This window comes from Myxine glutinosa, chromosome 1 (genome assembly GCF_964187855.1).
Source record: "Myxine glutinosa chromosome 1, kmMyxGlut1.1, whole genome shotgun sequence".
NCBI classification, from domain to species: domain Eukaryota; kingdom Metazoa; phylum Chordata; class Myxini; order Myxiniformes; family Myxinidae; genus Myxine; species Myxine glutinosa.
The window spans coordinates 366,948,078-366,974,767 of NC_136261.1; the positions used below are offsets into that span (position 1 = coordinate 366,948,078).

Sequence of the window (26,690 nt, forward strand, 5' to 3'; positions counted from 1 at the left end):
TCAAAGCCCCGTCGCGTGTTGTCTTTTGGAAGGAGCAGCAGCCCAATCTTTCTCTCCCCCCGGAGCCCATTCTGACTCGGTGGGGGACGTGGATCGACGCCGCGGTGTTTTACGCCGAGCACTTCGAGGCCGTCAAGGACATTGTGGACCAGCTGAACGATGACGACGCAATGGCAATCCGGAGTGCCAAGGACCTGTTCGGAAAGGCGGACATCAAGCTCAGTTTGGTCTTCTTAAATGCCCACGTATCGTTCATCCCGAAGATCCTTAAGCAGCTGGAGGAGGCCGGCATGGAGCTGGTCAAGGCCTTCCAGCTCCTTGATCAGGCCAAGGAAGAGCTCGAAAAGATCCGAGGCTGCCGTAAGGAGATCCTGCTCACCAAGTTCAAGGCGGTGCTGCAGCGCAATCCCGACATTGGTGTGCTGAGGACAGTGGCTTTGATCCTGGATGGAGATCAGCAGGGATCTGAGGTTGGTGTGCCGGCTGGAGTCAAGCTTGCCGACATCCCCCTCTTGAGGTACTGCCTCATCGTCAGCGTCGACGTGGAAAGGTCCTTCTCCGTCTACAGAAACGTCCTCACCGACTGCCGACACCGCCTCACCAAGGAGAACATTACCAAGATAATGATTTCAAACACCTACTTTAACCGTTCCTAAAAGGGTTCCTAAAAGGCAATCTTGTCAATTTCTTCTAGTCCTCTACTTATCAAACAATGCGGTTGCAATAAAGGTACCTGAGCGTCATTTTTTACCTGTTTACTAGCCCAGAGTGCTTAATGTTGTGCAGGAAAAAGCTTACCATTTTTTGTTCTTTTTTTGACTGATTTCTGAAAAACTTGGTAATAATAAAAAATGAATAAAACGGGGGAAAAAAATATTTCGGGATTTTTTCACATAAAAAAAAAAAAATTCCGCTTTTCAAAACATAAAAGGCCTATTTTCTTAACATAAAAATCCGTCGTCTAGTTATCACTTGGGTTGTTCCTTTTCTGTTTCATCCCTGCTTTCCCCTTCCTCTTCTCCCTATGTTTCCTTACGCTTGTTTGCAGCTTCTTCACCCCACGTGTCCTGCTCTCCCTCCCCTTTATCTCACTCTCACTTCTATTCTGCTGTTGGTGTTTCCCCTATCCATTTAGTTCCATTCCATTCTTCAATACCTCTTCCATGAGCCTCGTCCAAGTATAAAGGGTTTTTCTTCAAAATTATTGCTCGAATCGGCTTCAGTCAAACGTAACGCCTGGCCAGCCGGGCCAGGCCTGATGTCGTGAAATAATGTTGTCATGAAAGATTTGTCATAAACCAAAACAAGGTGAGAATAATTGGGGCAGTTAACCATGTAGTAGGAGTTGGTGTATTTGTAATGATTTTTGATGTACCGTAAAATGGGGTGAATAGGGACAGCAAGGTGAATAGGGACACAAACTGAAAAAAGTTCGGAAACTTTTTTCGCTGAAAATTGATAACCATACTGATTTGTTGATATTTGGGTTGAAAGTGTTCTCTTGTTTTAAAAAAAAGCAACTTATAGTCCCTATTAACCCCATATATGGTGTTACGGATTCGTCACTTCCGTTGTTGTGGTTTTCATCCATTGTAAACATTGTTGGTTCCATGTACTATTATTGTTGTCGTTTAAAAGAAATAGAAATTACTATTTTCAAAAGGTAAAAAAAGTTAATGTTTTAAATGAAACCGGAACCGGACGACGAAGACGAAGAGGAAGAGGAGGAAAAGAAGGCGGAGCGAGTGAGTCGGGGAAGAAGCCTAGCTGTTTCGAGGTCTGGAGCGAACGTTGGCGAATGGGCACCTTCGAGTGAACTTTGGGTTTCCCGGGAAAGGGATTCCTGCGACAGAGTTGTTATCGCCGAGACAGATAAACCTGCTTGTCAGGTTTTGCGATCGATTCTGAAGAGAATCGTTGTTCGAGTGCTGTTACGTCTCGAGAACAGGCCGTTGGCCATTTTACTTCGCGCAGGATTTGCGCATCGTTCAAGGTTTTTCATCTCGCTTCAACCATTTTCACCACATCCAGAAGTTAAGCTGGTGTGTGTGTGCAACGTGAAGTTTGAATGGAACTTTGCGGTTCGCCGTAAAGGGAGCCGTTGAACGTCCATATCCAAAGGGGTGATTTCCCAGTCGCCTTGAGGGCACCTTTACACATCTTTGACAGTGTGACTGTCACTGTCAACCGAATGGGATTCTGATCTCGATTCGACATCGTTCTGTCGATCACTGGAGTTGATTAATTTTGGCTTGAAGACGGGGACAGAGACATTGGGGATGTTCTTTGCGCTCACTTGGAGTACAATGAGTTATATTTTACGAAACTGATGGTACCATCATAGGAAGGATATTTGTTGTACAATTGATTACTATTGTTTTTTGTACTGTTATTCTTGTGTGATCTTAATACAATATTTGTTGTTGGTAACAATTGGTGTGGTTTCACCATTGATGTAAGACATACAGAATAACAAATCTTTCTGCCGTGACTCCTCTCGGGACTCGGAGGTACATCATGACCGGGGTTTGGGGAGGAGCACGTAACAATGGGTTAAATTGCTAACCAAGGAATAAATAGGATTTTCATGGCTGTCCCTATTCACCCCGTTTTACGGGTGAATAGGGACAGTCACTAATACAAAAAAATAATAATCAAGAAATAGGGACAGTTTGGAGAAACTTTTTATCCCATTTTTTTTTTTCATTGGGCACCGTGGTTTATATTATGGGTGCATATTATGTGCATCCATCTGAGCTATCAATTTAGCAATAAGTTGGAAACTCAGGATTGTTTCTTGATTATTATTTTTTTGTATTAGTGACTGTCCCTATTCACCCGTAAAACGGGGTGAATAGGGACAGCCATAAAATCCTATTTATTCCTACTTAACCCATATATGGGGTTAATAGGGACTATAAGTTGCTTTTAAAAAAAACAAGAGAACACTTTCAACCCAAATATCAACAAATCAGTATGGTTATCAATTTTCAGCGAAAAAAGTTTCCGAACTTTTTTCAGTTTGTGTCCCTATTCACCTTGCTGTCCCTATTCCCCCCATTTTACGGTAGTTAATTGAAAATTGGATTTTATGTTGGTTCAACTGGCTGACCCTCCGTATTACAGCGCAATGGCTGCGGGTTCTAATGCCAACCCTGCTGGCTTGAGTGGGTTATGCATGCTAAGTGACCAAGTATATTTCATTGTCTGAAACTGCTCTTACAACACTTTATCTCCTATTTACTGAGGTACAATGGAAGGACGGAGTTGTAAATTAACACTGATAATGTTCCAAGGAAAAGGGGTAGAGAGATTGTCACAGCAAACTACAAAAGCTTTCAACAACCACCCAATCGATGCTGGAGATTTTTAACATGGTGACTCAGCAATGACAAAACTGGTGATATTCAAGTTAGTCAAAAAGAAGTATCCATTTGTTCCGGTATAAACAATCACCCAGATAATCTTGACCAAGTGTCCTAATACCCAGGAAAGTTTAACGAATCTGCATTCTGGGCCGGTGTTTGCGTGTTAAAGCGCAAAGAATCACACACAGTACGTACCTCACATGTTCTCCATCCGTTTCCTGCAAGACAAAGAGACAAACAAACATGTCAATCAAGCTCAAACCGAAGGGTGAACAATTCAGCCAGACAATGGCAGGCTGTGGAATGAATGAGCAAAACAGGTTCAGAAAAGTCTTCATACAAATCGCAAAGTGCATTTGTTATGTTTGTGTGGTTATTTGAATCAACCAAAGACAAAGAGGAAAAATAAGAAGAGGAAGAAGCAGCAAACGCCCCAGGGAGACGGGGCCAGGCTGATATCAGAATTGGGTTTGGATTTCCATTGCTCGACAGCTGTGCGGAATAAGGTCCTCTCGGTCAGGGTATTCATGACGTGCCGGGGCGACAAGTTTCAGGGGGGCAGGGGAAAGGGAATTGCTGCACACCCTCCTCCCACTACCATACGGGCCAGACTTCCCTGCCTCCCCTAAACTACACAACCAGATAAGGCCCCAAATATCCCAGCAAGAACCATTGGTGTAATCGGTCCACTCAACACACACTTTCGTTTGACTTACAGAAGGTCCACGCAACAAAGAAAGGTGTTAAGAGGATAATTTCTTTATTTTTCTTCCAGTTGCTTTACTCTCATGACTCCTACCTATAGTGGATGATGTTCAAATGATGCACCATGCGATATCACAGTTACCCAAAATAAAGACTTTATCCTCTCAAGATGGCTGCTCTGAACAATGGAACCGCTCTCGATTTGGCAAACTTAATGATAAATCAAAGTAACATGCATGGCTGCAACACTGACCAAACTTCCGACTATGAATCGCAGAGAAAAGCAGAGCTTTGGATCTTGAAAGAATTTTTTTTGACCTGAAATGAAAAAAAACAAAAAAAAAAACATCCTGGGATTGAGGACTCAAGTACGAAGTCAAATGGGTTTTATTGAACTCGCAATTTGTCGCAATGTTGCAGACAACAGCAGTCTCCATGTGGGATGGACAGCTGATAATACGGAGCCCCCGGGGACATAAAAACGACTTTCGAAACATTCAAATTGCACTTATTTTTCTTTTCATCCAAGCAGCTACATCCGTATCCAATTACACAATGCTGATGCGAACACCAAAAACAAAGGAGAAACTCCAAGCTCCTTGAGCATAGAATGTGACCGAACATCCTGATCCCTGTTTCTGGGAACAGGGATCAGGAAAACATTTGAAAACACCAAGAGCATTCTGAAAAAGTGTTGCACGGCCAGCACATGTGTTCACAGCGGGTGGAAGATGAAAGGGGATGCAAGGATCGAGCTCATCCTCATGTGCATCCCAATTACTGCTGTGACAAAGGTCGTCTTTTTTTTTCAAGGTTCATCATCACCTGCACAGGGGTTAAGTGTGCTTCGGGCTCTGAAGATGGTTCGAGTCTCGCGGCCGGGTGACACGCAGTTACACGGCAGGCACTGTCAATCAACATCCCAGGATGGATGGCGAGGTATGGACGGAGGCAGAGAATGAAAGACAGAGCAACTGGTTTCAAATGAAACCAGGCCGTCCTATACCGGGGATCAACCCCCACCCACCCCAAACAACGTTTTGCACCAGAAACCCTCCTTTGCCCCCACTTCTCCCTTCTTACTTACCACAACCAATTCAAGCTAAGAATGGTGTCAAAGCAGACTCTGTACCTATAATTACAATCTCTTTGTTGAAGGTATTTCAAAGAAAGGAAGTTTCTTCCCGCCAAAGTCGGTCAAATTCCAGAAGATAACTAAATGCTGAACAACCATAGAACATTTAAAGTATTAACTTTACAAGCTCACCTGCAGAAGGTATGCTGCAAGTTCAAATGCTGTCTTGTCATCAACTTGCAGCAATCCCTGTGGGAAGGGCAAACACCGTGCTGGTTATCATCAAGAGAAAGAGCATAGTACTCGAAGTATGAGCGAGCTTTCCTTTTCACTACAGCCCTCTCTCTCTCCCTTTCTTTAGCCGTCACCCAAATCGCCGAGGGGCCGAACTTTCAAGAGGGACATCAGAGATTGGTTGGAACGTACCATCGCCAGAAAAGGGGGGTGGTGGCATTTGGCTACAAAGGGAATCAGCAGGGCTCGAGCCAACAAAAGCTTCCCCTCCCTCCCCACTACAAGGAAACCAAATCTCGTGGTTGTTCAGCAAAGCGTAGTAAAGTTTTTGCAGTTTCTTGGCTGTGCAAATCACTATTTTCCCATTCCTCCACAAGCACTTGTATTTGCAAGGTTCAGTCGCGCAGTTGCGGTGGGAACCATTTGATTGGGAGTTCCTGATGGATCAAAGGACATTCCTTTGCCTTCAGCCAATGCCGCAGTCTTTGTAATCTCTCCCTTAGCAGGCATCCACAGTCACATCTATCCACACGAGCATTAGGGAATTGCCGTCGATTGTGTCCATCGACTCAGCAGACAAAGCACGATGAATCTTTCTGCAGGATTGTGATCTGGCTCACCCTGGCCCTCCACCATTTTTCATAAACCGGCTTATTTACGAGCTACTTCACAATTAAGCACGCCTTAGATTGTGCGGGTCCCGGGTCACAATGCCTCGACTGTGTAGGCCCAAGGAGGCATGCAGGAACCAAAAGTATGCCTCCCTGTAATCACGAAAAACTAGTCACGGCAGGGGAACGGTGACAACCGTGCTGCTTGTTTTCTGTTTTCCTTTCGCGTCTTGGACAACCGGCCTTGGTGTGAAGTCGTTTTAAGACTTTTGGAGTACGTGCGAGCAATAGGGTGAGTTGAATACGTGTTCTCTGGTAAATTTCAAAGTGACACGAGGGCAGCTTCAAGCCTCCTCTGAAAGAGGAAACCTGGAACACGACGGGTTCTACCGTGTCCTACGGACGATCCAATACGTTCAAGCAATTGCGGGGCGGCTCTGGCTCCGATTTCATGACGTGCAACCTCTAATTACCCTGAAAATTACTCCGGTTCAAAAGCAAAGCTTGGCTTTTGGCTGAGAAAGAAAAACTCAGCAAAGGGCGCGTACACATTGGAGATAATGACTGCCGCAATATTGTCAGAGTGCCATTAAAAAGGAGTTTGGAGATGTGTGTGCCAGAAAATAGACGACGTTGTTAAAGTTTTTTCGATGGTGATGACGGAGATTAAAGTCACATGAACAGCTTTTCGGCTTCCCTTAATCCACAGATATAATTTTCACGTTTTGGAAGGCTATTGGCACTGAAACAGATGCCTCTCTTCAATTGCAGAAATGGGTCACAGCACCCCTCTGGAGGTTTCAATTGCCACACATGCACTGCAAACGCTTACAACAAACCACAAGTTTATAATTTAGGACCCGATGTGATAAATACCGTTCACCGTCTTTGGCCTGCTAGTTTAGTGTCGAGCTTGCTCTATATGTCTGATGATGGACTTGGACATCTGGACACGATGCAGGCACAAGCAAACATCAAGGTTAGCTATCTGGTAACTTTCTGGAAGTTAGCGCGTCCCATGCTCTAGATAAAAACCCTCATAACGACCAAGTGGATGAATGGAATCAGACAAATTGAAGCAATTCTATGAAAGAATCAGGCCAAAATACATCAAGATGTCTCAGCAGAACAATGCAAGTAGGTAGATCCAGTAAATCTTCCCAAAAACGCCCCGCTCAATGTGGCGAGCCAGATGAGGCAAGAGCGGTGCTGCTGCAAGTTGAGGCCTTTTTCTTCCAAACACCTGGCGGTGCTAAATCAGATCGCCGGGTATTATGCTCAGAGGGACACGTTCTGTGTCTCTCTTCAGAAATGCCATAAATCCCACAGGCAGCTAGAGAAAACAATTGGCTGGCTGTCCACTTAGACAATCTGTCGTGAAATGGGGCAGGCTGTGATGGTTTGCAGAGGCCTGCGTTCCGATCCACTTGGGCCACGGGTCAAACCAATAAGCTCAAGGCATAGCCCAAGCCGACGGATAAGCTTTGAGGCTCTAATGAGCAACTGAAGGCGGAAGATTTAAATCCCAACCTCTGGTCCATGCCATCTGAGAGCGGGTGTTATGAGGGATAGAAAGATCTCCTGGAGGCCACTGCGTGAACGGAGGTACTTAGAGGAAAGCCACGGTACATTGCCTACTTCCTTGTTGATTCTTTGCATTGCTCTTTTCCTTATTTCACCGCAGTGATCCTACTGTCCTTTTCATACATAGTGTTATTCTCTTGATCGGAATACCAAGAAACCATATCGCATCATGTTCCATGAATGTTCCGTCTAATGAGCAACCCAAGTTCTTCAACATCCGTAATTGGAGCAGGCCTCCGCTGTGACGGCTATGCGCAAGAGGAGGCAGGGCTTTGAAGAACCTCCTTCCCAAATCATTCACACCGAGCCACCCATCCTAGAGAATTCCTCAATCCCTTTGGGCATAGCAGCTGCTGTAGTCGATTGCGTTGAACAGGTAGGTTCTCCACCGTAATGCAAGGCATTCTGAGCAGTGGTTCAACTTCACAACCTCCATGGCGCTTTATCCGGCCCTCAAGCTCAGGCATTTGGAGGACATCCGAGCACGCCGCTCCGGCCAGTGGACCTGCGCTTTGGGGGGCAATTCCTGTTTTTTGCGAAACAACCACAAAATGGAGTGCAAGAGGTCACCACAAACTTCACATACTGACAGCTGTCACAATCGATAGGAGCAAAAGCTCAAATTCACAGTAACAATCACTCATTACCCCCAATGCACCCTGGCCCCCGCGGATGGAGGGCGCAGTTCACACTAATGAGAATCCTTTCAAACTTCCTTTCTCAGCTCATAAAATCCCAAGTCTTTCATTACAATTCAGATTCTTCCACTCTGTTTGCACAACCATGGCAATGCATCACTTTCCTCAAATCCAGTTACTACTGCACACTTATTGACACCAGCTGTGCAACAACCTTGATGATGTCATCATTTGTGGGTACAGGCGGTTGGGATTGGTGGTAATTTACCTCCATTCGTACCGGATATAGTTCAACAACGAGTTTGCCCATACCTTTGCAACCTGCTCTTTTGCATTGAGGAAGAAGAGTTCCACAGTGACGTTGTCTTTCAAGTAGGTAACGCTCTCAATATAAAACCTTAAAAGAGACAAAGGAAACAGAATGGCAAAATAAATATTGTGCCACCGAAGCAGCTTCCTGAGCAAGGGTTATGCTGGGTGGTTTGCCATTGCCTTCCCAGCAGGAGTTAGGGCAGGAATTTGTCCTTTGTTTATGATGCTGGCGATGGCTCGCCTACTCATCGCGAAGGACACCATGGGAACTTTAACGTCCACCAATGAATACTAACAGATGGGATGCCAGTCTAACGTCCATCAGAAGGACGGCACACACATTGATGATTCAACCTAAGTGTGAAACACCAGAATGACAGTTTATAGCTGGGCCAGGATTCAAACCCAAGCGAGACAGCCTAGAGGTGAGTATGTGTAGCTCTAGGCCATCCTGCCAGCCTTGAAATATTCCGCACAACCTAAAAAACAAAAAACACAAAAAGTGTGCTGGCAACCTCCTGCTTCGTTGCGCAAGCCTGTTCGAGGCCTCTCTAGGCCGGAAACGTTTGCTTGACTGGTTGGCAACGAGCTGTACAACAGTTAGTTGTCCATCTAAGAATCTCTGCGGTAGATGGAAGACTCATTGGCTGGATCTCATTTTCCCTGCTTGTTGGCTGTAGCTGAGCCTGGATCTGCCAATCAATGTAATCAAGGACATGTGCAACTCCAACCATACAAACCAATCCAAGGCGCGTAAGTGTGCATGCCAACAAAAACAATCACATTAGATGGGCCAAATTTGAATTGATAAAAAGGAGGACGGACAGATACATAGAGCGAGAGTGAGAGGGAGGGATAGAGAGAGAGCGAGAGAGAAAGAGAGAGTGAGAGAGCGAGAAAGTGAGGAGAGAGAGGGAGAGTGAGAGAGAGAGAGATAGAGACATATTACCTTTGATCTGCCTGTCTCATTTGGATTAGATTCCCGACCCGGCTATAAATTGTCGGATTGGTGCTTCTGAGGCAGACGATTGCATCACAAAGCGCACCGTCGCTCCGATGTACATTAAACTGGCCGTCCCATCCGTTAGCATTAGTTAGTGGACGTCAAATTTCCCACGGTGTCATTTACAAAGAGTAGATCTCCCACATCCTGAACAAATGACAAATTCCTGCCCAAATCACCTTCAGTCGAATATCAGGCCTGGCCAGCTGGCTCGTGAAAGACTTGGGACAAATTAGTCACCCACTTTTTATTTTTTCTGATTATGAGTGCAATGTCTGCAACAATGGTTCAAGAAGAGCCTGATGTAAATGAGTCTTTAGCATAATGAGTCTCGAGCAAAAATGTAAATGCAAGCATGACAGGAAATAAAGAATGAGGGTGTTCTTTAAAAAAAATTTAAAAAAAGTGGAAATTGGTGTCACGGAAAAGGATAAAAAAAAGAGAAGAAGAAAGAACAAAGAAAGGAGAAAAGGATAAGAAATTAAGGAAGAAAGAAAGAAGAAAAGGAGGGAAGTTTGGAGGAGATGGGATTAAATATTAATAATATGTAAATGAAAAATCACTCAGAGCGACACTAGTAGTGTAATAATGTTGCTTCTGGGACACCTCCGTTTAACATGGGAAATCCCTATCTAATGTCATTTACCCCCTTGTCTTTTTCAAAAATCATAAACACCTCTATTTCTCCCACCCTCATCTTTATGAACCTTTTGTCTGTAGTACCTATCCTTAATGTTGTTCATTAGACCACTCAAACACTACAAATATTTGTTTTCTCTTATAGACCTATCATCCTTCTTCTACATATCATCTGGCAGATTAATCTTTGACCCATTCACTTCCATATTAATTCTTTCCCTCCCTCATTGACCCTAAACACCTATATTTCTCTCACCCTTTTCTTTACGAACCTTCTAACCTTTTGACATGCTATCCTTATTCATTAGACCACTTAAACACCTGTGATCCTTCTGACCTTATGGACCTTTTAACCTTTTACTCTTAATATCATCTGGTGAATATAACCCACTCAAACAACGACCCTACAAATATTTGTTTATGCGTGGGAAATAATTTAATTCTCCTACAACTCTCTTCACCATCTAATATATTAACAAAAAATATGTTTGAGTTTGGTTCTTTATTAAGATATTTTAACTGAGCTAAGATAAAATGGTAAACCTCCCTCAATGTTCTTGCTTGAGCGCCTCCAGTGCCACATACCATTTTTAAATTAAAGTATATATTTTCCTGACAACCATCAAAGTTTTCCGTCCACTCAAAAATATTTCCATCTTTTTTACCCAATTCACCGGTATTTAAATTAATTCTCTTATTTGTTTTGTGAACTTTTTTACCAGTTGCCTTTTCAATTATACCTATTTGATATTTTTCACATTCATTATGTTTTCCATTTATATACCAAGGTTGATTACACCTCCACTCTTTAGTCTGGTTGATACTTGGTTCTATCATTTATATAATAGTAAAAAAGGCGGCGGTAGCCCGTTAAAATCCCCAACCCCCCCCCCCCCCCTTTTTAACTTATCACTTATATATATCTTATCACTTATATATATCTTATCACTTATATATATATCTTATCACTTATATACTTATATAACCATAAGGGAGACTATCAATTCCATTTTCTAAAATAAACCTCTTATCATCAAAAGCCCCCAATGCTTTCTTATTTATCTCTTCTGAATATAATTGATGTTTATAACTTCTTATTCCATTAATCTTTCTAAACTCTTCTTTCTTTGTTGTTAAACAGTTATAATAATCCTTAAAGTTTATTGTTTCTTTAATAACATTTTTCTTTACACCTTTTAACTTCTTATCAGTCTTTTCAACGTTATTCACAATGTATTTATAAGCATAAGCCTTTGACCTCAATCCCACAAATTCACTCATAACATTTCCTCCTAATTCATCCTTGAACTTTCCAATCACCTTTTTATTTTTAGAAGAGAACAACTCACTCTCTGGACTGTAATTACTCGTGTCATAGATATTAATGTCTCTTTTCATGTCTGAATAAACATCGTTGGTATTAATTTTCAAAATAAAACTATCTGTATCCATATAAAGTAGATTAACATCATTTTGATATTTCTTCCTCAAGTTATTATAAAAGTAATCATACATTAATGACTTTGATAAATCAAGAATTGTTGTTCCAATATAAATAGGTTTGTTCATTTCAATACTCTCTTTAATCAAATGGATCGCACAAAAGTTCTCAGTAAAGACCTCAGCTCGAGTAAAACTCGGTCTATTAATTAATTTTGATGCTTGTTCCCAAGATGTTGATAGTCTGATATTTTGTCTTTTCCTCACATTCTCCATAGTCTTACCAAAGACCGCATTATTCATCAATTTATAAAAGTCTTTCTCAAAATCTGTTTTTGACTCTGTTCTTCTTTGTGTATTAAAATCAATGTACCCCTTTAACCAATGACTTTGATTGAACTTTAGAACCCTATGGATCTTCTCTACTCTTAGACCTTTTGATAAATATTGTCGCAAATTTCTTTGGTGTAGAACATAATTTTTCTTGTTATATAATGTAGTAAGTAATTTTTCTGTTGATTCACCTATATCAAACGATCGTTGATAATCACTCAACCATTCTTTCTTTGGACTTGCTTTCTCACAAGCAAATGGGAGATCTTTGTGTAGGTTATGGAGTTCCTCTGGATATTTTAAATCAATTTCAAAATAATAACCAACTTTTTCTTCATCCAATTCTTTTTGTGTAGAGATACATACATCTTGTAAAACGTTTTTGTAGTCTTTTTCCTTTACCCATCTAAGTTTTCCATAAGGAAGAGCCTGAGACATTGCCCAGCCATACAGGTTGTTCGCGTCATAGTACATCAAGTAAGAACTCTCTTTCGTTGGATCATAATTTGGAAGATATTTGTTATTTGCTTTTGCGTATCTACTCGAGCAGACTTGTGAAATTCCACCTCTTTTTGCCTTTTCAATCATCAAAAGCATATCAACATCGGTTATCAAATCCAAATCTTGTTTTGTCATTTTCAACATCGCACTCCAGGCCAATCCAGGTGCTGTGTAGTAGTGAGCAGGATCCAATCCATATCCAGTGCGACAAACAGATCTAAAGGCTTCAAATACATCGGCCAATAAAAGCACATCAGTTTTGAGATACAAATCGTGATACTCGCCAAGATTCTTGATGTTATATTTTTCCCAAACATTTTGTGCGTGTACATAATCTTTATCAGATATATGACTATTATTTAATTTGTTATAGAAATTTTCTTTTGAAGGAAGTTGTGTTTCATTGAATCTCTCAAATGAGTCCATATAGTCATAGGGGTAAATTCCCTTTTGTGTTAGAAAATCTTTATCTAAAAAATACTCTGAAAGACATGGAAACTCTTTTAGATTTTGAACCAAGTTAACCAATGGACTTGCCATGAATTTAAATGTATCAAGAAATCTGATATGAGTAATAGGAGATGTGTGAATTGTTTTTGTGAATGAAATGTATTTCTGATCCGTGTTTGGAATTGCTGAGATACTTCCAGAAGTCTTTGAGAGTTCCTTGATAAATAGATGTGTATCATAATGAGCGTTGTTATGAAGAAAGACAGGAATGAAAGAGGGGAGTTGATAATTAATATTACAACTTTGATGAGCCGGACCTCTATATTTACCAGTGAGATGACAATGGTCTCTAACCTTTAGACCTTTACCAATTTTCTCCTCACAAATATGACAGACATTGTTTTTTATAAATTCCCTTTTTTCTTTACTTGTTAAGGACATTGGTTTATTGGTTTCTCTCATTATGTTGGTTAATCGAACACAGTCTTTTTCTAGTCGTTTCACAAACTCCTCTGGGGTATTTGAGCCTCTATACATCTCTAACTTGTTATATTTATCACCAACGGATGATTTGATATAATAACAAAAACCACAAGGAGTATGTTTTTGATATTTATTTGTGTATGATTCTTTTGGATCTTGAGAAGCAGTATCAATTTTTTCTAAAATACTTTCAAAATCAGCATATATAACAAATGGATGTTTGATCTTTTTATTTTCATCTTTGAATGTGATCTTTGAGCCTTCTTTAGGCATATTGATTACCGTTGATTTATGTTCGCCACAATAATTTGAATGTTTATCTAATCTTTCTTGTGAATTGAAGAAGTTAAGACAACGCAAACAAATATATATTTTATTTGTTCTCTTACAGACTTGTGGTTTTATTAATTTAGCAATATCTTTGATGTATGTATAATGTGAATTTTCGTCTGAATTAAAATATAGAAGATTAATATGAGTTTGTTTACAATTGTCAGAAAGCTTTAAAACCTGAATGTTGTTTGTTTCTGTTAGACCATAAACATTAACTGATAAATTATTCATCTTTTCAAATTTAGGAATATCATTTAAAGTCATCGGAAACTTTAGATCTTTCGTATTTAATGTATTCTCATATTTTTTATAATGAGATACTCTTTCATCATGAAAATGTGGAGGATGTAAGTGTGCTAAAATAGACCAGAGAAAACATTTATTGTCTTTATTTTTGATATTGATAACTGCTTTTCTATTTTTGATAACACTGGGTAAATCAATGTAAGAAGAAGCTTTTAGAGGATCTGATTTAAGAATATGAATGTCTATGTAAATAATTTTTCCTATATTGAATCCACTTCCTACGATTGAATTATCCACATCTTGCTCTTGTTTAATAAGTTCATCATAGACTCCTGATGTTTTAAAATCTTGATATGAAGATATAAAGTGTGGCTCAGTTCTCATGTATGGTGCATCTATAACTCCTTCATCCTTTGTCATTTCTAATTTTACTCCCATATAAAATTTAAGTGGTTTCATTTCCTTTAGTGTTTTTTCAATCAACGTTTGAACAGCAGGTTTAACTATTTCTACAGCATCAACTATAGACTCTGGTTCAGGAGGTTTGAAGTTAAAGACTCTTATTTTAATATGTCCTTTGAATGCTCCATCAGAGTTTTTAGTTGTGATAAAATTTGATAAATGTAGATTTGTTTTAAGATGTATTTTGAAGCCTTTCTTGAGGATATTTTTATTACATGTAGAACAGTGTTTTGTTTCAGGTGGAAGAGGGGAAAGTTTGTTTAAAATGTTGTATGTATGTTTTGCGGTGAGAATATGTTGTTTATAATATTTTACTTCCTTCTCGCAAGTATCACAATAAACCATATTTATAGCGTGAGAAAACGTGGTGTTTTATATATATCACTGTGCTTAAAATAAAACACTTTTGAGCTTTACAGCTCCGTTTTATATATATCGCTGTGCTTAAACTAAAACACTTTTTCACTCAGAATCATCTAAGTCATAACTATCACATGAATACTCAGAATCATACTCAGAGTCATCAATAAAGCTACTCTCATAACTATCATTTGAGCACAAACTATTAGTATCATAACTATCATCTGTGTTCAATGAAATACTATCATCACCATCGTCCAAGTTCAATGAAATACTATCATCACTATCGTCTGAGTTCAATGAAATAGTAAAATCTTCACTGCTGTATTGACTCATATTTAATTAGCAAGAAAAATATTCCCATCAATATCTATATACTTTCTTTCATTAACAGATTCAATCTCTACAATTTTTATATCAAAAGTTATCTTTAAATAATCTCTAACTATCATAGAACGAAATGACATTTCACCAGAAATATTAACATCATTCATTTTACTTAGATCTACACCCTTTGGATTATTAAAGAAAATACAAATGTCTCCTCTAGAATTATTAATGGTCTTATCATTCTTTTTCAAAGTATCGTGGTCAATCACTTTTTCAAGCTTTGAATAAATTGCCAGGAGTAGAGGAGAAACTTTTGTTAGATTTACTTTAATGGATGTCTTTCCAGGTATAGTTAGAGCTCTTCCTTTAAATGAAATAGAGGGGCTCATGTTATTTTCCATAACTGGTTTTACCCAAAAATTTCCATATTTATCTTTGTTCAATTTAACATCTTTGACATATTTTTCTATATCTTCCACCGAAGTAGAGATTGATTGAAATTTGTCTTTTGTGCTTTGAAACATTGTATTTATTAATGAATAAACTTGCGTTTAGTTTAAGTAAAAATTTACCACATAAATATGATAAGTTCTGAAGGATATTTAGAATTTCCAGACTCTCCATATGATAAATTAGAGAATTGTCCGGCTTGTGATAGAGTGGGGCTTAATGATGAGGATTCATATAAACAATGTATTTTCTGTGATTTAATTTTAATTAATGATAATAAGAAATATAAAAAAATATATAACTCTTTTAAATTAGAACCAAAAATGAATTACTTTACAAGATTAATAAGAGAGATGAATGTTAAGTATTGTGATGATAATACACCATTTCTTTCAAGGGAAGAGACTAATTGTATTGAGGAAATGTATAAGGGTTTAATGATATTTATTATTCAAAATAATTTTAATGGAAATGTTAATACAAGATACTATATAAATAAAATAATGGATTATTTTGAAATTAAACCCGAACTCAGGATAAAATATAGAGTTTCTCAAATAGCTCAAAAAAAGTTGGATAACTTGTTTTCCAAATATATAAATGAATGATTTTTTACCCGTTTGGGAAAATAAGATAAAATTTAATAACCATAAAAACATTCCAAATTCATTGAGATGTCTAATAGTTGGTTCAAGCGGATGTGGAAAAACCTGTTTACTTTTAAAGATGCTCCTTGGTTCTAATTTTTTAGATTATGATAATTTAATAATTTTTACAAAGTCAAGTTTTCAACCCGAGTATCAACTACTCTCACAGGGTTTTAATGCGGGTCTTAAAAAGGAAGACATTATCGGTTTATTTAAACTTCAAAACAAACTAAATGATTATAATATTGATGATATAATACAATTATTTTGTGATACACAGAAATCAAAATCGAAACCCATAACTTGTATTCTCAGTGATAATACGGATGATATACCTTCACCTCAAGATTTAGATAAATCAAAAAAGAACCTTGTCATCTTTGATGATTGTGTTAATGAGAGAAACCAAACAGTAATGGATAGCTACTATACAAGAGGGAGACATTCTTCTTGTAATTGTATATATCTTAGTCAATCATATTTTCAACTCCCTCGACGCTCAATAAGAAACAATGCCAATACTTTTATTTTATTTAAGTTAAATTCAATAGATGTAAATAATTTTTGGAGAGATAATTGCTCTACGTTATGTAGTAAAAAAGAATTTGAAAATTATATGAAACACACGATTGGAAAATATAAATATATTGTTGTGAAACAAGATGAGATACTAAATGATATTTTTCAATAAATAAATACAGAAAATGAATACTGAAGAAAGAGAAAGAAAGTTTAAGGAACATCAACAATTAGTTTCAAAAGTTGTTAAACAACAGGAAGAGATAAAGAAGAAACGGAGACAGAAACTAACTGGTGAAGAAGCCTTTGAAAGAAAACAAGAGAAATTCTTTAAACCACTTTTGAAAACTCAACACCCTACAGTTCCCACGGTAGAATTTACTCCGAAAAAACTTCAAATGCTCAAAGATTTTAGTCAGATAACAAAACAAGAACTTGGTGAATTAGAATATGATGACGAGGGATTATTTCGGAAACTTGAGGAGGTAAATCAACCCCCTAATTATGTTGTGGAAGCTCTTCAAAACAATGAATATTCGGCGGGTTCAAAAACCAGAGCAGGTCTCATTCCAACAGAAGAACCAGCAGTGTTTCATCTTGTGGAAGAAAAGGTATTGATATTTAATGATGAATTGATGTTCTTGAGTTCTACTCAACCAAATGTTAAATTAACTCCAAGATTAATGTTTCTTCTAACAAACCCCGGATTCAGCGGTTCAAAATATTTTGAGGAACCACTTGATATGGAAAGAGAGGAAGATAGGGTATATATTGAGTTGCTAAATGCACTTGATTATGGAGTTTCTGTTGCTGGTAAAAGTAAGAAGAATGAGAAGGAGAAACATATTATTGATGCTTTAAGTAAGCTTGGTTCGGGTGTTAGTTTTCTTCCAAATGACCCATCACAATTAGTTAATAGGCTATTATTGTTGTTAGGTAGTAAGAAGGCTGGAAACAACAATTGTTTTAATGAATCCTCAGCCATTTTAGATCAGTTGATGAACATGAAAATAATTAATAAATGTCAATACAAAGATATTTTATTAGATATTAAATAAGATGAGAAGCACAATTCTTAGTTTTAATTTCACAACGAGCGATTACACAGCTTCATTCCCTTACCCACTACAACTTGACCCCCTTACCTCATATGAGGCATCTTTGTTGTCAATGGAAACTTACAATACCCTTTTTAATATCACAGAGAAAAACAACAAGTTTAGTTATAATCCAGGAAGTGGATATAAAACTATAACCGTTTCACCTGGAGCTTACGAGATTTCTCAAATATCTTCAGAAGTCTCTCGCCTTATGAAAGAAAAAGGTGATGAACCAAAAAATATTGTAATAGATATTCAAAAACACACTTCAAAATCAACTATTAAACTTAAAAATAATTATAAAGTTGATTTCACGATTGAAAATTCGTTCAGAGAGCTATTGGGGTTCTCTTCTAAAAAGATTGAAACTAACGGGACGTCTTACAGTGATAATGTCATTCAAATATCCTCCGGTATAAATTCAGTATTAATTCATTGTGATTTGATTGATGGTGCTTATAACGATGGAATAAGAACAAATACAATATTTTCATTCAGCGCATACTCAACCCCGATTGGTTATAAATTTAATATGGAACCAAAAAATCTTGTCTATTTACCTGTGTCAGGAAAAACCATATACAGAGTAAATTTTAGGATAACCGACCAAGATAATCGTATGATATCCTTTAATGATGAAATTATATCCATCAGAATTCACCTACGTGAAGTTTTTCAATAAATAAATAATGGTTATTGTGAGAAAACACGAGTTGGGAAAATATAAAATAATTACAGGGGATGGGATGTTCCTTTCACCATACTATAAGGGTGAAGGTATGTTTCTTGGGAGAGGATACTATAAACCAAAGCGACAACGGGGTGTGGGACATCAATTTAGAAATAAAGGAGATGGGATAATTGATACTCTAATGGGTATTGGTTCAACCATCCTTAAACATAAAGACCTAATTGGTTCAACTGCTTCTGCCGTGGGCTCCGTTGCGGGTGCTATAAAGAGTATAAAAGATGCTCAAAAGGAGTCTCATAAATTACAAGCAATCAAAGAAATTAAAAAAGGTAAAACTCAACTATCTTCACAAGAACGACAAAAAATCATTAAAATACTTGGGTCAGGGTTTCAACGATTTTAATGCTATATAAATACAAGTATGGAAGCGATTGATAGTATCTATGATTTGGATGATACGATTATCATTTCAAACTCTACTAAAAAGGAAGACTATTTTAAGGTAAATGCTATAACAGGAACAGACTGGAATTCAAACGGAACAAAAAGTTTTGAAATAAATAATCAACAAACTTACTTGAATATAGCTGATAGTTTCTTGCTGTGTAAATTTAAATTCACTAAGGCTGCGAATAATACTAATGCTACACTCGTAAATGATTTCTTCTGGAAAATGTTTGATAGTGTCCGCCTGTATATTGGAACACAAGAGGTTGAAGCGGTTGATTATGTCTCTGCTACATCTGAAATGATGAAATTTACACTATATTCGTTTAGTGATAGAATGGGTAAGGGAGCTGTTGAAGGTTTTATTCCTGATATGTCAACGGGTACAAACGCAGACCCTGGTTATAGTCAAAGGAAGTCAATGTATAATGATGAAACAAAAGCAGTGAATAGTTTTACCGTAGCAGTACCTCTTAAAGGTATATTTGGATTTTGCGATTATGATAAAGTTTTGTATGGGCTTAAAATTAGATTTCAACTACAAAGGAATGATAATGTAAATAGGTTGCTTTTTGGGGATGAAAATGCTTTTGGAGAAAATAATAAATTTGTTATTAATGATTTGTGTTGGTATATCAGTGAATATACTCCTAATCTTAAAACGGAAGAGATGTTAAATAGAAGACTTAACTCAAAGAAACCGCTAAATGTATCATATCTTAAAAGAAGATGTCAACACGTTAAACTGGAACACACTACCTACACTTGGAATTTAGGTGTTCTTCAAGGAAAGCCACGATACCTCTGGCTCATTTTTAAAAAACCAGATGGAGAGGACGGTACTAATAAGAATAATGCCCTGAGTGATAATGCAAAGGTGAAACAACTTCGGGTTTCTCTTGATGGCACATTTTATCCGCGAGATAGATTGGAAATTGATTGGGAAAAAAATGATTATGCGGAAGCCTACAAGTCCTACCAAAAGGTGTGTGAAAGTAATGGTAATAATGATCCTATTTTGGATATGGTTGCGTTTCAAAAACTTTATACAATCTACGCAATTGACCTGAGTTCTCAAAAGGAAACTATAAAGTCTAATCGAGTGGATACTTCTCTATACATTGAAAGAGGGGAGAGTGAAGAGGTTAATGCATATTGTTTGCTTTTGGAGGAAACAGAATTACAGATTAATACAGATAATGGTGTTATGATTAATATCACATAGGTTTTTTCTCATAAATAAATGGTTGGGGTATATGTTAATCAAATCAATCTTAATAAATTAACATCTTGTATTCAAAATCAAAAGCCTTGTATTATTAATGTTAATACAATTCAAAGAAAAGGAGCTGTAAGAATTGATGTTTTACTCACACACACACAAGTAAAAACACTAAATGATGTTGGATCACTTAAAATTAAAATGACGAAACCTATGTTAAAGAAATATTCAATAGACGAGTCAAGAGGAGGATTTCTCCCGTTTCTAATTCCTTTATTTGCTGGTTTAAGTGCGGCGGGAGCATTGACTGGTGGTATTTCAGCAGCGGTAAAAACTGCTAACGAAAGGAAGGCACAACTAAAAGCTCAAAAAGAATTGGAAAGACATAACAAGGAGTTGGAGAAACAAATTAGTGGAAGTGGTGTAATTGTAGATTTTGCTCAAAAACTTGAAAGTCTACCTGATAAAGCTAGATTGTTGGTTGGAGATATGCTTTCCTCTATCGCTCAAGCGGGTGTTAAACTAACTAAACGGGGTAATGGATTGTATCTTTCTCATAAATAAATGGATAAATGGTTTAAACAATTTGGAAAGAATACAACGTCAAATATAGAACTAGCTAAGTATTGTAAAACACTAAAAATTGATAATGTGGTTATTTGTATGAGAGATGAATTAACACATATAAATAAGAATACAAAGAATATTATTATGAATTTAGACACACAGAATGGTTCTCATTGGGTTTGTATTCATAATAGTCAGGATAAATATTATTTTGATAGTTATGGTATGCCACCACCTGTTGAAGTAATACAATTCTTACAGAATGGTGTTTATCAAACATTCCAAGTTCAAGAAATTAATTCTAAATGTTGTGGCCAATTATGTTTATATGTATTATTTCAACTCAACAATAATGAAAATTTTTATGATATCATTTTTTATCTAATATAAATGACCTATGTTGGAAAAGATGGTTCTATCTTTGGAAAATCCTCTCAGGATATTGATTTATCAAATTATTATACAAAGGCACAGGCTGAACGACAAAAATATAGTGTAAGTAAAAATATTAATATGAAGAATACTTATAAATTAATCAATTATCCAAACCCTACAGATGCGAATGACTTGATTAGATTCAGTGATTTATCACAATATATATCTTTAAAGAAAACAGCACGTTTTGTGAAACAAGTAAAATTTACAACCACAACACCTGGTTATACTGACCATACACCTTTCCTCATTGAATTTAACTACCTGCTTACAATTAAATTTTATAAAGAAGGACATTTAGTTAATATGCGAATTAATAAATGGGGGTATGATATGCCTGATTTAGGGTATAATTGGTCTTTTTCAATAAACATAGAAGACCTACATGATTTAAATCAGTCTCGTAAAGAAGAATATTATCCACTTGGTGAAGATAAGGATTTATGTGGAAGTACAATTAGTAAACAACAAATACGTGATTTTAAGAAAATAAAAATATATGATAGTATAGCGATGGTTCGCATGACAAAGAAGGAAGGTAATGAGATAAGGATAGAAAGCCGAGGAATACAAACCGATTTGGTAGTGGGAAGATGGGGTGGTATTACCTGTCATAATATTAATCTCACATATATTTCTGATACATAAATGGCAGGAAGAAGACTACAAGAGAATTATAATTTTTGTATTCAAGGATACCTACAAGAAAAGGGTGCTCGGTATTACATACCTTATGATTTGGAGCATATACATGGGAATTTTGTCATAAAAAACTGGCCTTATACTGATATTGTTAAACCCACAAATAGAGACTTGTTTAAAATATTAAATAAAAATGAACTTCTCAAAGTTATGAAATATAAAACTCTTTTAGAAATCGTCAACAAATCTTATTGGTATCCTATTATGAGAAAAATAATTATAGATACAAGAATATCTCAAAATCCAGATGAGTATATGTATAATATTCTTTGGGGTTCAAACTCAAGGGTAGCAAGGGATGAGGAAGGAGTTGAAGAAGAGAAGGAGGAAAGAGAGAAAAAGGAGAAGGAGGAAAGGGAGAGGGAGGAGAAGGAGGAGAGGGAGAAAAAGGAGGAGAAGGAGGAGAGGGAGAAAAAGGAGAAGGAGGAGAGGGAGAAAAAGGAGAAGGAGGAAAGGGAGAAAAAGGAGAAGGAGGAAAGGGAGAAAAGGGAGAAGGAGGAAAGGGAGAAAAGGGAGAAAAAGGAGAAGGAGGAGAGGGAGAAAATGGAGGAGGAGGAGAGGGAGCAAAGAGAGAGGGAGGAAAAATATAAAAAGATGGAAATCACTGAGATTCATAAAAGATTGAGTGTATTAAAGCAAATAAATCAATCTCAACGCACCGAAGAGGAAATTAAAGAATTAACAACTCTTATGAAGATAATGGTTTCAAAAATAAGAACGTCAATGTCTTCAATTTCAGAGATTTAAACGAGAAAGTGGTGAAGAAGAAGAAGAAGAAGAAGGAAAAGATTATGTGATTGATGATGTTGGTGTCATCGACTTTAGTTAGTTTTTATTTGTAAATAAATGGAGGAGAGAGTGAAGGCATTCCTTAGGATTCTTTATGTTTTAAAAATAAAGATTGAAATGTATATGTTGAAAACCAAAAAGGTTTTGATACTCTGTCGGAATTTTTCTGATAAATAAATATGAGTTATTGTCTCAAATGTAAAAAGAAAACTAAATCTAAAAATATCTCTTATGTTAAAGCTAAAAATAATAGAGTTTATCAAAAAGGAATATGTCAAGTATGTGGCTCTAAAAAGTGCCAATTCATCTCTCCTAAAAGAGGAGGAGACATACAAAAGTTTCTGTCAGGAAGTAAATTTACAACAACTGGAATTCCAGGGGAATTACACCTTCCAGGGTATTCTTTCTGTGGTCCAGGAACAAACTTGGATAAAAGATTAGATGAGGCTGACAATCCTAAACCTTGGTCTAAACCTACAAATAGGGTTGACGAAGTGTGTATGAAGCATGATATTGCTTATGGGAAAACCACTACGTTGACTGAAAAACATAAAGCCGACAGCGAAATGTTGTATAATTTGTCTTTGATACAAAATCCAACGTTGAGAGAGAAAGTTGATAGGTTTATTGTGAGAAATTTGATAAATGCTAAATTGAAACTTGGTCTTGGTTATTCCTCAAAAAACTATTAGGCTCTAATGATGCCATCAAGACTGAGGAGCTTTTGGCTGAAGAATTACACAAACCTATAATCACAAAGTTTAAAAGAAGGAAGGTTTATTCTAAATACACTGACCACATATGGTCCGCTGATTTAATTGAATTGAATAATGACAGGGGATACAGGTATGCTTTAACCGTTATTGATTTGAGGAGTAGATTTGCCTGGGTTGTCCCTTTAAAAAATAAAAGGGGTGATACTTTAATGTTAGCCTTTAAGCTAATATTTGATCGGGATAAAAGGAAACCAAAGAAGTTATGGACTGATGAGGGAACAGAGTTCTATAACAAAATATTCATGAAATTTCTTAAGGGGAAGGGTATTAAATTATACAGCACCTTTAATGAAGGAAAGGCAGTTGTTATTGAGCGTTTTAATCGTACTTTAAAAGAGAAATTATATAAAAAATTCACACAACTCGGTTCTCAAAAATGGGTGTATTTAATTCAGGATATTGTAGATAATTACAATAATACAGTTCATTCATCAACACAATCAAAACCATCAGAAACATTTACAAAATTAGAATATGAAAAGGAGATTAATTTGAGAAAGCCCAAGTTTAAAGTTGGTGATATTGTAAGGATATACAAATGGAAAAGCCATTTTGAGAAAGGTTATACACAAAAATGGACTAATGAATTATTTATAATCGTTGATGTAATGGCTACAAACCCTTGGACTTACAAATTAAATGATATAAATCGAGAAGAAATCTTGGGTTCATTTTACTCGCAAGAATTACAAAAAACAAAGCTAATAATTCATTAAACAACATTTCTATTCACCCCACCCATATTAGCTAATTTAATTCGTGGTAATAATAAAAAAAAATTAAATAAATAAAAAATCATAAGCCACGCCCACACCGACCCCGCCCACACAGACCCCGCCCACACAGACCCCGCCCACACAGACCCCGCCCACACAGACCCCGCCCACACAGACCACACCCATCATCCCCCACCCTCCGTGCACCCCCACCCTTGACCCTTCACCCCCCTCATCCCACCCCCACCTTCCCCACACACACAAGGGGAGGGGAGGGGTGGGATGAGGGGGGTGAAGGGTCTTTGGCAGGGGTGCACCTCCCCGTTCCCTCCTTTATTCTCTTTTTGTAATTAAGAATTAAATAATTGTAAACAAAACAAATATATATAAATATTGAAAACATTAAAATCTTTATATTATTAAAACATTTTTCTTGAGGTATACATTCAACTTCTCCCCAGCATAAGTCATCAATTTCTTCCCAGCACAAGTCAAAGGTTGGTTCAGCAGATGTCTTCAGGTTTTGAATCTCTTTCTATTAAAGACAAGAGGGGAGAGATATTTATTTCATATTTATGTTCCATGTCAAAGCGTCTTGAAAAGCGCTATACAAAATAAATGTATTATTATTATTATTATTAATATAGGGTCGGATGCCCTTCCTGACACCAACCCTGAATCACCTCTTACGATGCGCAGGGATATGGTGTACCTATTATAAACGGTGAACCACACACACGTACACACATGCTTACCTCGAAAAAATCCAGCTTAGCGTCCAGATCGTCGAGATGAAAATTAAGGATATCACAGGATGACAGGAAATAACCATTCCTATGGAGTCCAAAATCGTCCCACTCCAAGCTTTGGTCTTCGAGGCTGCAAACAAAATAAGGAGAAATTACTATGCTGAAGTAAGCTTGACAAAACATCACACACACGCACACACACACACATTCACAGATACATACACACACACATACACACACACACACATGCATAGATACATACACACAAGAACACACACATACACACACACACACATACACACACACACACACACACACAATCTCATTTTTTCATTTCTGTTCCTCACAATTCGATCTCTCTATTTTAATCACAGACACACATGCACACACATACACATACACACACACACATGCACACACACATGCACACACCTCTCGTTTTTTATTTTCTATCATACCTTTCACGTGAATTTTCTAAGAACGGTGAAACATTGAATTCATTCTGAGCCCACCATCTCGGAGGTAGGTTATTCAAACCCGTATTCAGTTCGTTGTGGAACTCTTGAGAAACAACTTGAAATTCTGCCAGGATATTTACAATATTTGAATTGCTGCAATGAATAGGAAAAATAAATTATTAGTTGTATAATTAATCACATACAAAGCTCTCATTAACAGTGTTTAATACCAAATGAACTTACCAATGTCCTGGCGAGTATTCTTCATCAGAGGAAAGACTGGAATAAGACAAGCTCATCTTCGTTCACAATGTTTAAATGTCCCATTCGGAGACCTCTCTTTTTATAATGAACAAAATGTATTTCGGGGAACTGAAGTGCTTGTCAGCTTTTGGAAACTGAGGGCGTGTGTTTGTGAAAAACAGGAAACAAGACAAAGAGAATTCCTTGGAAGTTATCCAAGTGAAACAACGTCATTTCTCAACAGTGAGCTATTAATTAGAAAAGGTTCGAGTGGTATATAAATGGAAAACAAAATGAATGTAAAAAATATCAAATAAGTATAATTGAAAAGGCAACTGGTAAAAAAGTTCACAAAACAAATAAGAGAATTAATTTAAATACCGGTGAGTTGGATGAGACGGTGAGGAGAGTTGTAGGAGAATTAAATTATTTCCCACGCATAAACAAATATTTGTAGGGTCGTTGTTTGAGTGGGTTATATTCACCAGATGATATTAAGAGTAAAAGGTTAAAAGGTCCATAAGGTCAGAAGGATCACAGGTGTTTAAGTGGTCTAATGAATAAGGATAGCATGTCAAAAGGTTAGAAGGTTCGTAAAGAAAAGGGTGAGAGAAATATAGGTGTTTAGGGTCAATGAGGGAGGGAAAGAATTAATATGGAAGTGAATGGGTCAAAGATTAATCTGCCAGATGATATGTAGAAGAAGGATGATAGGTCTATAAGAGAAAACAAATATTTGTAGTGTTTGAGTGGTCTAATGAACAACATTAAGGATAGGTACTACAGACAAAAGGTTCATAAAGATGAGGGTGGGAGAAATAGAGGTGTTTATGATTTTTGAAAAAGACAAGGGGGTAAATGACATTAGATAGGGATTTCCCATGTTAAACGGAGGTGTCCCAGAAGCAACATTATTACACTACTGACACTTGGCAAAACAGAACAAAGTAGAATGGCACTCAGTAGAGCATCCTTTTGACCTCAAAAATAATTGGTGGTTGAATTCAGTGACCTGATATGCAAATCGTCTTAAAATTTTAAGTTAATTGGATGAAAATTGAGGATTTTAGAA

At 37.2% G+C, this 26,690-nt stretch overlaps 2 protein-coding genes across 3 annotated transcripts in view; both read right to left on the bottom strand.

Moving 5' to 3' along the window:
- Positions 1-26,690, bottom strand: part of LOC137414822 (FERM domain-containing protein 4A) — a 300,724-nt gene that overhangs the window by 139,991 nt on the left and 134,043 nt on the right. For both annotated transcript variants that reach the window (XM_068100360.2, XM_068100351.2), the window contains 3 exons: positions 8,528-8,612; positions 5,341-5,397; positions 3,564-3,586 (listed from right to left, as the gene is read on the bottom strand). In XM_068100360.2, the coding sequence (XP_067956461.2) occupies positions 3,564-3,586; positions 5,341-5,397; positions 8,528-8,612 (165 nt within the window). The remainder of the gene's footprint in view (positions 1-3,563; positions 3,587-5,340; positions 5,398-8,527; positions 8,613-26,690) is intronic.
- Positions 9,791-25,852, bottom strand: LOC144889900 (uncharacterized). Its single transcript, XM_078771109.1, has 5 exons — positions 25,619-25,852; positions 25,376-25,528; positions 24,924-25,047; positions 24,486-24,703; positions 9,791-9,860 (listed from the first exon to the last, which is right to left on the bottom strand). Exons 1-5 carry the CDS (start codon positions 25,672-25,674, stop codon positions 9,791-9,793), a joined length of 621 nt encoding a protein of 206 aa, XP_078627235.1. The 5' UTR covers positions 25,675-25,852.

What these genes read in the sequence shown, in the direction of transcription:
- LOC144889900 (XM_078771109.1), bottom strand. Translation starts at nt 25,674, where the DNA reads ATGAGCTTGTCTTATTCCAGTCTTTCCTCTGATGAAGAATACTCGCCA. An exon ending in TTAGAAAATTCACGTGAAAG is followed by an intron (nt 25,048 to 25,375) that starts GTATGATAGAAA and finishes TTTTGTTTGCAG; the next exon opens with CCTCGAAGACCAAAGCTTGG. An exon ending in ATAAAGGAGGGAACGGGGAG is followed by an intron (nt 9,861 to 24,485) that starts GTGCACCCCTGC and finishes TTTTTGCTCGAG; the next exon opens with ACTCATTATGCTAAAGACTC.